General features: G+C 39.8%; 2 protein-coding genes across 2 annotated transcripts in view; one reads left to right on the top strand and one right to left on the bottom strand.

The window, feature by feature from the left end:
- The first annotated feature begins 1,445 nt into the window (after positions 1–1,445).
- Positions 1,446–10,253, top strand: zbtb22a (zinc finger and BTB domain containing 22a). Its single transcript, XM_056480110.1, has 4 exons — positions 1,446–1,519; positions 4,636–4,843; positions 6,174–6,810; positions 6,923–10,253. The coding sequence occupies exons 2-4, from the start codon at positions 4,637–4,639 to the stop codon at positions 7,552–7,554; spliced, it is 1,476 nt and encodes a 491-aa protein (XP_056336085.1). The 5' UTR covers positions 1,446–1,519; position 4,636; the 3' UTR covers positions 7,555–10,253.
- Positions 10,254–14,415: 4,162 nt separating this feature from the next.
- The window catches only part of tmem65 (transmembrane protein 65), an 8,565-nt gene continuing 7,231 nt past the window's right edge, over positions 14,416–15,749 (bottom strand). The window contains exons 5-7 of the mRNA XM_056479707.1: positions 15,665–15,707; positions 15,278–15,383; positions 14,416–14,953 (exon numbers count right to left, since the gene is read on the bottom strand). Coding sequence (XP_056335682.1) covers positions 14,852–14,953; positions 15,278–15,383; positions 15,665–15,707 — 251 coding nt within the window. The 3' untranslated portion in view covers positions 14,416–14,851. The remainder of the gene's footprint in view (positions 14,954–15,277; positions 15,384–15,664; positions 15,708–15,749) is intronic.

Below are 15,749 nucleotides of genomic sequence, written 5' to 3'. Positions count from 1 at the left end.
CTGAAAAGGATCTCCTCTGTTCCTCTTGTGGAATAATCGAGGAATCTGTCCATCATCTGTCTTGGGAATGTGCCATGTTAAGATTTCAGGAAAGGGTTTAGTTTATTTATATGTGTCTCTGTTTTAGATCATTTATCTTTGTCATGCAGGGATGTTTTATTTGGTTTTCATCATGTTATAAAGTTAAAGATGAATCTTTTCTAGTAAATCTGTTCATTCTGCTAGCTCAATGTTTATACACAAATGCAGGTTTTCGTCTGTAAAGCCTCTGTTTCTTATTTTTTGTAAAGATTTGAGATATTATCTGAACACAATCTCCAGCGTCAGCAATGTTAAAGCTTTAACATCAATAAAACTGTGAATCTTACAGTGTTGACTCTTTATATAACACCCAGAGCACTGTATTGCATGTGACCTTGTAAACATCGCTGTGACCTTGCTTTAAGATAGATTTAAAGTGGTTTTGGTCATTCATATTTCCCCTGGCATGAGCTTTAGTTTTGTTCTGTTGTCTACTTTTGTTGGTATAGAACTTGTACCTTTTCTGTAGGTTTTTGTATTCTTGTTAATAAAATGTAGTATTGATTCATTATTGATAAATGCATTATTTATTCATTCATTCATTTTTTTTTTTGGTTTAGTCTCTTTACTAATCATGGGTTGCCACAGCGGAATGAACCGTCAACTTATCCAGCATATGTTTTACGTAGTGGATGCCCTTCCAGCTGCAACCCAGTCCTGGAAAACACCCGCACACACACACTATGGTCGATTTTTTAGCATACTCAATTCACCTGTACCATGGTTTTACACAGTGGATGCCCTTCCAGCTGTATATGCATTATTTATTTGTTTATTTAAATTAAATAATATTTTTTTAACATTGGATCAAATGAAAAAGTCCTTTATTTGGAGAGATCTTGTTAATTGTGAAAATATTATAGATATATTTGTTATAAAAGAACAATGTATTAGTAATTATTAACTAATTGGGAAGTTTTTGAACTATATGTTTGTGAACAGCAGGTGGCGCACGCGTACCACAGCACAGCACAGCTCATGAATATTAATAACCCACGCACACGCGTCCTGCGTCCTCACATGATTAATATTCATGAGCTCGACCTTCTTTGCAGCGGGATTGGCTAACAGTAGCAGGCACACACTGTCCTATGCACGCTGTACAGATGAACCTGCAGCATATTTTACATTAAAATACATTAAAAGCGCGCACACAAACACAAACACAAACACAAACACACACACACACACACACACACACACGTGGCGTTTATTTAGGCGTTACGTAAAATATTTTAGTTTTAATTATAATTATATTAATAAACAAAACATTAATAAATGACGGCACAGCACTTATATTATTGATCCATACATCCATCGATTTATATAAAAATACTTAAAAATACAATATAGTTATATATTTCCTAATAGGGCGTGTCTTCCGGAAGGGGGCGTGTCTATCTCGCTGTTCCGCAGAGCTCCATCACGGTGAACGCAGGTGAGATTATAAATACGTTCATATTTGGTTTCATAACGCGGATCAATGATTAATAATGTGTAGATATGGATATTAGCAGCTCATTCAGGCGTGTGTGGTGCGCGCGGACGGCGGAGCGGCGCTCGAGCAGAGCTGTGTCGCATGTTCCTGTAAACACACATCATCATCATCACATCTGCGGGATTTATGATGATCAATAAGCTGTATTATTTATGATATCGCGATATATCAGCATGTTTGGGTGTCATCAGGAGGGAGTGATGGTGTTGTTGTGTGGCTGTATGCTGTTCTGACGGTCTGTGCTATCTCTGGATGTGCTAATGGAGGCTGTGTGTCTGTCATGCTTTCTCATGCATCTCATCAGCTTTAATGTCTGTCAGAAATCAACTACCAGCTTACAAACACGCCGTGTCACCTTCAAATACACACATATAAAACTAATTTAATTAATGTGAGGTGGTAGTTCACTCTGATAGACAGCTGAAGCTGACGAGATGTGCTTCCTCTTTCTCTGTAATGTGTAAATATAAAGCTTTACCCCATTATTTGAAGATCTCCCTGTTTCTACACCCTTATTTAAGCTGGTAGTTCAGTCTGACAGACATCTGGAGCTGATGAGATGTGCTTCCCCTCATTTATTAGATGAATTTGACAGGTTGAGCATTGGGATGAAGCTGGTTTATATTCACACATGCAGATTTACTAATATAACTTCAGAAATATAATGCACATTCTAATCCTATTAGCAGCTAATGACTGTTAAAGTACATGATGGTCCACAGTCTGTTTAATAGTTCTGTTGTTCTGAAGTCCTACAAGCCATTTCAAACCCAATATTCAGAGTAGTGTGGTGAACCATATAGAGAGCGTGTCTGAAGTTGTTCAAATACACTGGATTTCTCAGCAATTACTAAGTCATTTTAAACAAATGTGTACTTTTACTTTCACTTGTAGACTTTCAGTGCTGTGTCTGCGCTTTTACTCCTCTATTTTCCTTCAGTCTGCACTCTCTGCTTTGATTTTCTTGTCTATGGTGACTTCCGTCCGTCCATTCATTTTCTTTTCAGCTTAGTACTTTTAATAATCTTGGGTCACCACAGAGGAATGAACCGCCAACTTATCCAGCATATGTTTTACACACCGGGTGCCCTTCCAGCTGCAACCCAGTACTGGGAAACACCCATACACACACACACACACACACACACACACACACACACACACACTATGGTCAACTTTTGAGACACTGCTCGCTGCAGAGCCATTTGAGCTCCAGCGAGGGGGGGCTTGAGCTCTCGCTCCTCCTCCTATAAGCTGTTTTAATGCGTACACCCACCCCACCCCTAACCCCAACCCCCAGTGACATCACTCATGGAAGAAGCACAAGGAAGGAGGAGCTGGAGGTCAAGCTCCCCATTGCTGGAGCTCAGCTCTGCCCGAGTGGCTCCGCAGTGAGCACCACTTGCAATTTTTTAGCACACCCAATTCACCTGTACCATGTCTTTGGACATGTGGGGGAAACCCACGCCAACATGAGGAGAACATGCAAACTCCACATTGAAAATTCCAACTGACCCAGCCGAGGCTCAAACCAGCGACCTTCTTGCTGTGAGGTGATCGTGCTAGCCACTGCGCCTCCATCCAATCAAATTGCATCATACAGAACAACCTTAAGACCAAATCATTACATGCCATGACTGAGAGACTGTTTATAGAGTGGACATCACTGACCAGAAGGTGACTAGAGAGCAGAGATGCCCAAAGTTGGCCCATGGTTACCTTTGCTTTGGCCCACCATCCCATCTGAGAAGAGAGGGAGGATGATGGGGACCACAGGGAATCTGTGCATGCAGAAGTCCACAGATCTTTAGCTCATCATGGAGTTTATTGATTTACTCATGTAATTGTGTGTAAATTTATATGAATTAATTCAGTTTTAAAATGAATTTCAGTAGTAATATTGACTGATATGAAAGTGTTGATATGATTTCTTTATAACAGTGTAAATATGTTCAGTCTTAGGGTAAGGGTTATAGATATATTTATATGTAGATATATCAGAGACTTGCTTTATTTACCAAATAAGTGGATTTGCATTTGTAGACATTAAACAGTTAAAGAGGGGTTATTTTTTATTTCAAGTATATTACGTTTTTAGTTATGAAACTCCTCAAATAATTCCACATCTGCAGATTTATTTACATAACTCTCAGCAGAAATAGCCTAACATGTGTGCAGATTGTGTGTGGCTCTAGGTTGGGGTGAATGGCTTTGACAGAGATCATCATTTACATTTGAACACAACTCTTTGCTTCTTTGTTTTAATGTGGAGCTACAAAAATCAACTGGAGTTAAATGATTTAATGAAACGTTGTAGATGAATCTGACATGGAAAGAATGTCACTTGACAAAAAGCAATGCAGCGAGCAAATCAAGGCAGAGGCAGAGGCAGGTCCACTAGTGTTTTCAGCACTGAACTCCACTGTGGTGTAAATGAGAGTGTTTTTACTGTAGTAATAAGTTCATTATAAATTATACAGCATTAGTTCATATGATTTAAAGCAATGCTTAATGTTATTATTAAATATTAGTGAATAAATGAGGAAATTACCCATGGCAAATGTAATGATCTACGATCTGATGTATTCGGTTTGGTATAGATTCGGCCCACATCCCTCAATCAGGTTTGGTTTTTGGCCCTTTATAAGAAAAAGGTTTGGGCGGTCCTGTGCCATAGAGGATATATAAGTGTGATGCCCACTGAATGATGACGGACATCAGCAAATGGCCATACACAATCACTGAACGCACTACAGAACGTCACGTTACACACACACACACACACACACATGTATATATATAGCATGTGAACGCATCAGCCTTTCACAGTGCAATACACACTACTCTTGAGTACTGTTAAAGGAGCTACTTTCACTCATCCTTTGAGTCATATTTACAACAGATACTTTACTCGCACTACATGTTTGGTTAGGCTAAGTAATGTTTGACTATTCATTCCTCCTTCCACCACTGTGTGACTATAAACTCAACTTTACCTCAGTAGATTCTGCAGTCGCTGAGATCAGCGGGTCTCTGTGTGTGTTCTGTGCCCGCAGGATGGAGCAGATGTTCGGCCGCTCCAGCGCTCCGCCCGGCCCGGTTCTGCAGGTGTGTTTCCCGAGCGCCCGCGCCTCTGTGCTGGAGAACCTGAACCGGCAGCGGGAGGAGGGCCAGCTGTGCGACCTGTCCATCCAGGTGCAGGGACAGGTGTTCCGGGCACACCGCTGTGTCCTGGCCGCCTCCTCACCTTACTTCCATGACCAGGTGAATCTCCGCTCATCTGCATATTCATTAGCCTGCTCATCTGCATATTAATGATTGAAGTTTGATTGACAGCTGAAGATGCTACGGAGCCTGCTTCATCAAACGACTACTGTGGTTTCACTGAGATGCTAAAATACTTCATAAAGGGATAGTTCTGTTGTTCAAAACCTTTGAGCTTATTTTTTATTGTTGAACACAAAAGAAGATAGTTTGAAAAATGTTGGAAACCTGTAACTGTTTGACTACCATAGTATTTGTTTTTCCTACTGTGGAAGTCAATGTGTAGAATATAATATAGAACTTAATTCTGACTTAAGAATGTAAACTCGTAAAGGTCTTGAACTACTGGTGGGTAAAATAGTGAGTAAATTTACATTTTTGAGTGAACTATGCCTTTAAAATAAAAAAGTAATAATAACCCACATGAAAAAATGAAAAAATAGTATTTCCAACCACACTATAGTAAAGCACTTGATTAAATCCACTCTGGTGATTCTACAGTTGCTATGGTAACAACAACTATAGTAACTAATATGTTGTGATGATTCTACAGTTGCTATGGTAACACAACAACTATAATAACTAATCTGTTGTGGTGGTTCTACAGTTGCCATGGTAACAACAACTATAGTAACTAATCTGTCGTGGTGATTCTACAGTTGCCATGGTAACAACAACTATAGTAACTAATCTGTTGTGGTGATTCTACAGTTGCTATGGTAACACAACGACTATAGTAACTAATCTGTTGTGGTGATTCTACAGTTGCTATGGTAACACAACGACTATAGTAACTAATCTGTTGTGGTGATTCTACAGTTGCTATGGTAAACACAACGACTATCTGCTTGTTAAGTGTGACGTCACGCGAAGCAGCTTCCGGGCCCAAGCGTTCTATCAAACTGTATGTGGAGACTCATCAAATGGTAATAATAAACATTTACAAAGCGCTGCAATACTCTCGAAAATCACGATTGTAGTACATATATATATATATATATATATATATATATATATATCCATGACTAATATCCGATGGCCAGAAAGTGATTAATTTTTAATAAGTTTAATAAAGTTACAACAGCCAATCAGTTTTCAGATTTTCCAAATCCACAAAACAGAGCAAGTAGTTTGAGCACTCTCTGCCGTTTATTATTCAGTCATTTCTCTCATAGGAAAGTAAATCGAAAGTTCTAAAACAAGCGCACTTCCGCATTGAAGAATAAGGTCAATAGCATGCATTACCAGAGTAGTTCTCTTAACGCGGTAAGTAAAAGCATCGTAGCTCGATCTGGGTTAGTTCTTGACACTGCGGTTCTGCTGTTGGCAGGTTCTACTCAAGAACGTCACCACGGTGTCTCTACCCTCCGTCATGGACCCTCTGGCCTTCGAGAGTGTCTTAAACTCTGCATACACTGGCCAGCTCAGCATAGTACGTGATGACATCATCAACTACGTCACCGTGGCCAGCTTCCTGCAGATGTGGCACATCGTAGACAAGTGCACGGATATCCTCAAGAGGTCGCGACCCCTAGCGCAGGTCAGCCCCGGCGGCGCCACCTCGTCCAGTCACCAGTCTCCCAGTAGCTCAGACTGCTGTTTTGCCGATCCCGAGGACACAACAACCGAACAACCTCTGGAGAAAAGACCACACAGCGCACTGCCACCGCTGGCCACATGGAGGCGCCCTCAGCAGAACCGGTGGAGCCGAAGCACCCTGACGTTCCCCCTGCGACCGGATTCTGAATGCGGCTCCAATGCAGCAAGTGTTCACGGGTGCAGCGCTCCACCTCTACCGTCACTCGTCAGCCCGCCAGAGTTAGACTTCGCTGCGAGGCACCGAATAAGAGTTCGCCTACGCGGAGCGAAAGAAGAGGAGGAGCAGCGGAGGATGGAGGCGGATGAAGGAGTGGGAGAACCCTCCCAGGAGGACAGAGTGAGGGTGAAAAATGAGGAGCACCAGGCCGGTGAGTGGAGCTTCTTCATCACTGCCGTTTAGCTGCCGTCCACCGGGGAAACATGGCCGGCGCAGCACTGAGGTGTTTCTGACTGTTGTTGTCTGCTCTTGTGTTCTCTCAGGAGTCGCCGAGCCGGACGGCAGCCTCAGAGAAAGCGAGAGCAGGGAGTCGCTGCAGGAGACAGACGGACTGTGGCAGAGCGTCACCGAATGGCCGCTAGATGACAAAGTGCTGGACGAGGACGACAAAACGGATCTCTCCTTCGAGACCTATGATGAAATCGAGAAGGCAACGGGGCAGATTTCCCAGCGCCCCCTGCTGCCGTCTGAGCTTTCCTGGGTCTCGCAGTCGTCCTCGTCCTCCCCGTGCTCTCCTCTCTCTGCGACGCCCAAAGTCCACTTCTGTCACTGCGGCAAAGCGTACACGCTGAAGAGCATGCGCGACCGCCACGTCAAAATGCAGCACCTGAACCTGCGACCGTTCAGCTGCCCCGTCTGCTCCAAGAGCTTCAAGATGAAGCACCACCTGACCAAACACGTCAAGACACACGGAGGCCTGCGGCCGTATGAGTGCAGCGTCTGCGGAAAGAAGATCGTCTGGAGGGACAGTTTCCTCAAGCATCAGGCACGCTGTCAGCGGACACCTGAGACCAGCGCAGAGTCTGGCGGCCAGCAGGAGGATGCAGACGCAGCCGGACAAGTGAAGGTGGAGCAGGACGACTATTCGTTACAGGAAGAGGAAATGCAGTCTTAAAAGTAAAGGTTCTAAGGGGTTGGGGAGAGTGGGGGGATATACAGAAGTGACAGAACAGGGGTGTCTGATCTTGCTTTTAATGGGGGGCAGTGACTTTTTTAGGCCCTAAAGTCCAGCTCACACTGTGCGCTTTTAATAATGCAGAAGGATCGTAGCATGTCAGACGGCACAAAGATGATCCCGGTGTCACAATGCAAGATCTCAGTTTCATAATGTCAGACTGATAATTAAGAAGAGACAGACATAGTAGAAATTTCGTGTAGAGTTTGACATCATTCATAGGCGACACTTTCACTATCCTGTGTTCTGACATGGTACTTAACGGTAAACAAACTGTAGCGGTAATCTGGCTCAAAGCTTGCCTCAATAATAAAACCAGAAAAGGCTGTTTTGGCATTTCCCCTGGGTGGTTTGAATTTGTCCTGCTGATTGTGTCATCAGATTCATCATAACCGAATCAGGCAAGAGTCTGAAATCTTCTGAATCTGCCAGAACTTCATCAGAGGGAAAATCTGATCATTATGGCCATTAAGAGGCTGTAGATGAACAGGTCGAACCAATGATCAAAGATTTTAGGCTAGGATTACAGGAATCTTTCAGGATTTGCCAAATTTGTCTCAGACGACCAGATCATGGCTCAAATCGCACAGTGTGAGCAGGGCTTAGGCAAATCAAGGGGGACCCTTGGTATAAATCACCTTCTGGCAGGGAGGTGTCTAACAGGAGTCCCCACACTGACATGTTTTATAAGCTGTCAGAGCAGGGGTGCACAAACTCAGTCCTGAAGGGCTGATGGCCTGCTGAGTTTAGCTTCAACTACCACCAACACGTCTGCCTGGAAGATTCAAGTATGGTCTTGTTCAAGGATGCCCAAACTCAGTGCTGGAGGGCTGCTGTCTTAAATAGTTTAGCTACAACTTGCCTCAACAAACCTCTCTGGAGGTTGCTAGTGTGCCCAGTAACTGCTTGATTAGCTGTTTCAGGAGAGTCTAATTGGGGTTGGTGGTAAACTCTGCAGGACACCGGTCCTCCAGAACTTAATTTGGTACCACAGCTCTGGAAACACCTCTCTGGTAGATTCTAGTATAGTTTAGCTCAAGAGCTTCCAAACTGTCCTGAAGGGCCACTGTCCTGCCACTAGCCAAAACACACCTATCTGGAAGCTTCAAGTATGACTATTAAGACTTTAATTAGCTGGTTCAAGTGAGTCTAATTGGGGTTGGAGGTAAACTTTGCAGGACACTGGCCCTTCAGGACAAAGTGTAATCAACCCAGCATTAAGGCCATGGTATACTTCAAACAAAAATGAAGAATGAATTGAAATGAATTAGAGCTAAATCTGGCCAAAACAAAGTTTGGGGGAGTTCATTTTGGCTCCTAAAACTGTAGAGCTCCCATTGTCCTGTGATGATTACTCAGTTATTGGGTGTGAACTCCGCCTTCCTGGCGTGCGATTAATTCGTATATCATATCCACGGAGGTCAAACCGCAGAACAAGCCTGAACACGCTAGTGCATAGGTCTCAAAGTCAATTCCTGGAGGGCCGCAGCCTGTCCCAACCTGTTTCTAACACAGCTGATCCAACTAATCAAGGTGTTCACGAGTACTCTTGAACACCTTCATTAGTTGGATCAGGTGTGTCGATTAGGGCTGGAGCAAAACTGTGCAGAAATTGACTTTGAGACCTATGCACTAGAGGGTGGAGTAGCAGAGCTAGTACAGATATCCGCACCTGTGCGATCACTCGCGGAGAGATTTAAAGACTCGCAGGGGCTCTCACACACTGGCATTTTAAAAGATTTGTCCGAAGTATACCAGGGCCTTTTAGAGAATCTGAAGACCTAGTCTTGCTTGAGCTAATCTCTCCAGGCCACAGTGGTTCTCTAGGAACAAGTTTGAACAACCCTGCCATAGAAGAACCTTTATTGGTTGCCCAAACAATCAAACTGATAAAAGAGCCATATTAAAGGTGTGGTCAGATTAGTGAATTCCTGCATGTAAAACAGGTTCCTTGTCTTTTGTAGTTGTAATAAGCACTTATAAACCTGTGTGGCGATCGTGTTTTACCAGCTGGAACATGATGGAAATCTGTGCAGGGAGTTTTTCACCATCAAGACTCGTGCACACTGATGATTATCGCATGTGATTATCACCAAAGTTTAGTGGATCATGACTAAATGAAGGGTGCTGATGTGAGTGTGCACACCGAAGCTCAAAACAACTTAAGCCACATCTAATCTATTAAATAGGTTTCTGGCTCGTTTTTTTGTTAGTTTGACGCGCTGCATTAAAGAAATTGGTCGATCAATGAGATGAGAGCTGCTTTTGTCGTGCATTGAGCTGTTGAAATTACAATGAAAAACACTTGGTGGCGTTTAAGCAAAAACCTCTTTAGCTGAGCAGATTAATCAGGATTTACATCATGTAATTTTCTTTTATGATTTATAACTGTTTGTTTGTATGCTATAGTCGAGGAGGATAAACAGAACAGGAGTAATGTATGCGATAAATACACAAGGAAAAATTCTGAGAGTGACGACTTCTGCCCAGCAAGCGAGGGTCTGAACAGTAAAGTTGCGCAGCGCCACCTTGTGTACTGGAGTGTTTCTGTTTTTCATTAAGCGCCATCTAGTGTCAGGGAGTGATTTTGTACGTTAATTCAGCTCAACAGAGTGGAAACTGATTTGGCAAAAAAAAAAAAAAAACAAGAAAAGTAATGTGTTTTCCTAATTCCTAATTAAATAAACAAAAAAAAAAAAAAAAAAAAAAACAACTCTTGAATTCTAATCATGTAAGATGCAGCCAAATATGTAAATATTCAAACAAAAATCAAGTGTATTTCCCCCTCCAGCGTCCAGAAATCCTGAACAGTTTCCACGGATCTGAAAGCTTCTTCATCAATGCCAATAGAGAACCTTTATTTTTAAGAATGTAGATATATGCTGTGAACAGCGGAGATCAGTGTTCATTTGTCTACTAATGATCCACATATGTAGCAGTACTGAAAATATTCTGGAAGCACGCGTTAAAAAAGAAAACCGAGATATTCTGTGTGTGTTCCAGAGGCGTTTAGCTGATCAATGTGTTTATTTATGCACACAAACATGCACAGTTTGGTTAACCCGCCTTAACTCGCCCATTAGCATCTGCTGTGTTTGGTTTGTTGTTCGTCAGAGTTCAGAATTAGAGACTGAACACAAATAGACTGTATATAATAATAATAATGCAGTGTGTTTTTTATATTGTCAATAAAGGCATTTTATTAAGATCATCCGCAGTGTGTGTGTTTCATTCTTAATTTGTTAACACATTACAGTAAGACTCCATAAGTACTGCAGTAATGAACAGTGAGAAATGCATTTGTTGCAGTGTTTATTACTCTCCGTTAATTAAAAATACAGCTGTTTGTTGTTAGTTCATGTTAACATTCTACTAAAGTGTTACCTAGAATTAATCTGAACAGCACTCAATATAAAGAGAACCTGCTGCTAATAACCGAAACCAAATCAACGCCAGTTACAAATAAACGAAACGCAACAAGAGTAACATTTAGAGCTTCATGTTCACCAAAACAACGTACATTCAGAACATTTACACAATAAAGCAAATTCAGATTCATGTGCTTGAAGAGTTTTCACTTCTGTGGAGTGACAAATGATGTTATAAAAAGTACAAATATTCCATGTAGTTTCACAAAAATAATTTGCAAAATACTGTAAAATATTTCCAGCTGCAGTAGACCACCAGAGACGGCTGTGCAAGAATTATATACACGGATATTTGAATGCATAGTGTCTAATAATGATATGCTAAATTAGTACTGCATTTCTTGGGCGTATTTGTTTATATATGTATTTATATATATTCCCCATAAGTTACACAAAATAACATAAACATGAACCCAGAGGTATTTCTGTCAGATATCAGCAAATCAGCACGAGAGATGATCATCTGTATATCAATATATCTTAACATTAATGAACAGCCAGAGCTCTTGTACAAGCTCTGATGTTTCCAATTAGATCTTGTGTTTTTGATTTAATTGTGATTAAATGTTTAATTATTTTATTCTAATTTCTTGATTTATTTTTAATTGTACTCATTTATTGATTGATTGAGTTTTAATCTGAGTACTTTTCCTAAATGGAAATTAGTAATGTTGTCTGATATCACAAATAAAGAACTAAAGCTTAAGAAAATTCAGCCAGTTGCAAAGATTTCTCATTTATTTTATTGTTTTATTAAACTTATTCAAATGAGAAATTTGATTAATTAGCTAAAATAAAAAATAAAAGTTGATTTAGTTTTAGTTATTATGTGACAAACGTAAACTAGAACAATATTCTGGGATCTTGCTGAAACAAAAATAAGCGTTTGGTACTTTAAATAAAATAAAATATTGGCAACAAATTAAACGGAAATAGATTATAGTTTAGTGCTTTAGTTTAGTTTTTGTTAATGAGAAATGCAGGAAACAATATTAATAACAATAATTATTAATACATCAAGAATTTATTTTCATTTTCATAATTCATGTTTTTGTTGTGCATTAAAGAGTATATTTGCAAAAAAATAAATATGATTTATGAAAATGTATAAAATGAGTGTTTTTTGCCAACATATTCTTGAATTATTAATATTGTTCATTTTTAATAAACATCATTTTATTTTTACTTAATATATTTTAATAGAGTGAACTCAAATTAGAAAACTTAAAACAACTTAGTGTTAAAAACAAAGTGAAATGCTCAAATATGAAATAAAATCAGTTTTAGTTATCACAATACTTCAACTAAATATAAATAAATACTTCTATATCAACTGAAATAAGTGTCAGCTATTAATATTTTTATACATCTCCATCATCCAATACGACAATAAATCATATCCTACGTTATGGCATTTGTTCTGTTTGTTTTCAACACATTTCTGCCGCCGTACCTCCGTCTACACCTGCGGGTTCATCAGGACAGGTGCATCGATGGTGTCCGTCCACACATGAGTCGAGAGAGAACGCTTGTGCTGTTCACAATAAAACTACAGCCATTCCAGTTACAGTCCAACATTACTGACGCTAAAACCAGCTCAAAGATATTAGCATGTTCTTTAAGTTGAGCTGATAATATGAAAATAATACTTCATAACCTTCACTAAATCTACAGGAACGCATGCTGCTCAAACTAAAGCGCAAGAATCAATATAAATACATGAGAGATCAAACTATAAAGTCAAAAAGTGGCCCGTTCACATCAATAATGAGCACTGCAATGCGGACTAAATGTGCGTGTAGACTAGCGGAGTTTACAGATGGTCACTTACAGATGGTCTCTTCATGCGTTCATTCTTTATTTACACTTAACCACATAAATGTGTCTCCGCTAAACCAATATAGCTAGGGACCTTCAAATTCTATATAATATGCCTATTTATCAAGGTTACGTCGATTAATGTCAATTAATGTTTCTATTTACCACAAATACGTCTCCAGTAAACCGATATAGCGGAGGATCTTCAAATGGCATGCTATATACAAATTTAGCTAGGTTAAGTCGATTAACGCTTTCATTTACACTTGACCACATACATTCATCTCCGTTAAACCAATATAGTGCAGAATCTTTAATAGTGTGAAATATGCAAATTTAACTAGATAATGTTAATTAATGTCTTATTGATTAACATTTTCAGTTAAACTTAACCACATAAATGCACCTCTCTACAAAACGAATATAGTGAGGGCCTTCAAATCCCATATAATATGCTAAAATTTATGTCGATTAATGTCAACTATTGTTTTCATTTACCGCATACATGCATCTCCGCTAAACCAATATAGTGCAGGATCTTCAAATCGCGCCCTATATGCAAATATAGCTAGGTTACGTCGATTTACGTCAATTAATGTTTCCATTTACACTCAACCATATTAATGTGTCTCTGCTAAACCACTATAGCATAGAATCTCACGTTATATGCCAATTTAACTAAGTTACGTCGATTAATATTTTCATTTACAATTAACCCCATAAATGAGTCTCCGCTAAACTGATGTAGCGCGAAATATATAGCGCAAATTTAATCAGGTTATGTCGATTAACGTCAATTAATGTTTCTATTTACACTCGACCACATAAATCTTCAAATCTCACGTAATATGCTAATTTAACAAGGTTAAGTCGATTAAAGTTTTCATTTAGACCTGACCACATAAATCCTTCTCTAAACCAATATAGCGAATGATGTTCAAATCGCGTGCTATTTGCATATTTAACTGTTACGTCAATTAACATTTCCATTTACACTTGACCTGATAAATGTGTCTCCGCTAAACCAATATAGCGTACAATCTTCAGATCTCACGTAATATGCTAATTTAACTAGGTTACGTCAAGTAAGGTTAACTGATATAGCACAGGATCTTCAAATCGCGTGCTATATGCAAATTTAACAAGATAACGTTGATTAACGTCATTCAACGTTTCCATTTACAGTTGACCAAATAAATGCGCCTCTCTAAACAAATATAGTGAGGGACCTATAAATCCCATATCATATGCAAATTTGTGTAGGTTACATCGATTAATGTCAATTAATGTATTCATTTACCACAAATGCGTCTCCACTAAGCCGATATAGCGGAGGATCTTCAAATCACGTGCTATATGCAAACTTAACTAGGATAAGTCGATTAACGTCAATTACGTTTCCACTCTTGACCACATAAATGCATCTCCACTAAACCGATATACCACCGGATCTTTAAATCTCACATAATATGCTCATTTAAGTTACGTTAGATTTTAGGTTACGTCAATTTACGTTTCCATTTCCACTCAACCACATAATCAATCAGATAGCTATTCGATCAGAAAAAGCGCATGAAGTGAGCAGCTGTAAATAGTCTAAAAGTGTTCCGTCTTTTTAAATGTTCATCGCCGATTCTGATTGGCCGTCAGTGCTTTTACCATTCATCAGCTAAAAAAACCCCACCGTCAATCCTCAGCATCGTTCTAAAACATGATTATAAAAACGTTATCATTTTCGATGTGATCGGGCCTTTAAAATAGTGTTTATAGGAGGAACGTAAAGCAAACTCATGCGCATTAGAACACATCTACTCTTCATCGCTAGATTAAACGTTTAACTATTAGCTAAGGTTGTTTGCTACTCTCTACTGTTTAATGTTATTTTTTTATTTTGATGCGGTTTACCGTGTGCACGTTTGTTCATTTGCAGGATTTTCTTCAGATGCTTTGGCAAAACAAATGCAGTTTCTGTCATGCCCGTGAAAAGCAGGTCACTTTGAGTCTTTCGTGGGTTTCTTGTCTTCCTCATCGCTTAAGAAGAGCAGCGGAAACATTCCCAGAATACACCCGATGGCCACGCCGATGGCTTTACCCTGCACACACACACACACACACACACACACACAGACACACACACACACACACACACATTTGTATGACATCAGTTTATTATATGCATTATACAAGAATTAAAACACACAATAGATTACACATTTTATATGAAATAAATATTTAATAATTTTAATAAAGATTTTCTAAAGAAATGAACTAAAACGTTACAGAAACTCCTAATTAAACTGATATGACCACATTTTCTTAAAGTCGTATTCCTTTGCTGTCTGAAAAGACAAGATAAAATAAATCACTTATAATAAAGTGAACTATAGAGAACTATAAGTGCTGGCTCTGACTCTCACCATGTGTGAGGAGACTCTGGTCTGCCACATGTCCACCTGTCTGGGGCTTAAATCAGGAATCTGCATCCCTAAACGCACCGCCAGAGCCTCCACATAACCTGCTAAACTGCACACACACACACACACACACACACACACACACGCTAGGTTAAACACACACACAAAAGAAACACATGCACACTCAAACATACACACACACACACACGCATATATATACAATTTCACCTACTCACACACACACACTCTCAAAGCACTCAAACAGACACTCAAAGCACTCAGACACGGACACACAAACACTCAAAGCACTTAAACACATGCACACACACAACCTTTCACTTAATCACACACACAAAGCAGTCAAACACACACAGTATTCGAGTGGTTTACCCGAGTCCAGCCAGATCTGACACCAGATTCCCCAGAGCCGCAGCTGAAACAGCACAAACACAGAAATCAGTGTGATCTAGTGTGT

The sequence above is a fragment of the Danio aesculapii genome, chromosome 19 (genome assembly GCF_903798145.1).
Source record: "Danio aesculapii chromosome 19, fDanAes4.1, whole genome shotgun sequence".
Classification (NCBI taxonomy): Eukaryota; Metazoa; Chordata; class Actinopteri; order Cypriniformes; family Danionidae; genus Danio; species Danio aesculapii.
Note: the sequence above shows the minus strand (reverse complement) of the source record. Positions and strands in the feature narration are given on the sequence as shown.

Excerpts from the sequence above, each read along its gene's own strand:
- zbtb22a (XM_056480110.1), top strand. The coding sequence starts at position 4,637 with ATGGAGCAGATGTTCGGCCGCTCCAGCGCTCCGCCCGGCCCGGTTCTG. Across the intron at positions 4,844-6,173 it reads CACCTTACTTCCATGACCAG|GTTCTACTCAAGAACGTCAC; the intron begins GTGAATCTCCGC and ends TGCTGTTGGCAG. Across the intron at positions 6,811-6,922 it reads AAATGAGGAGCACCAGGCCG|GAGTCGCCGAGCCGGACGGC; the intron begins GTGAGTGGAGCT and ends GTGTTCTCTCAG.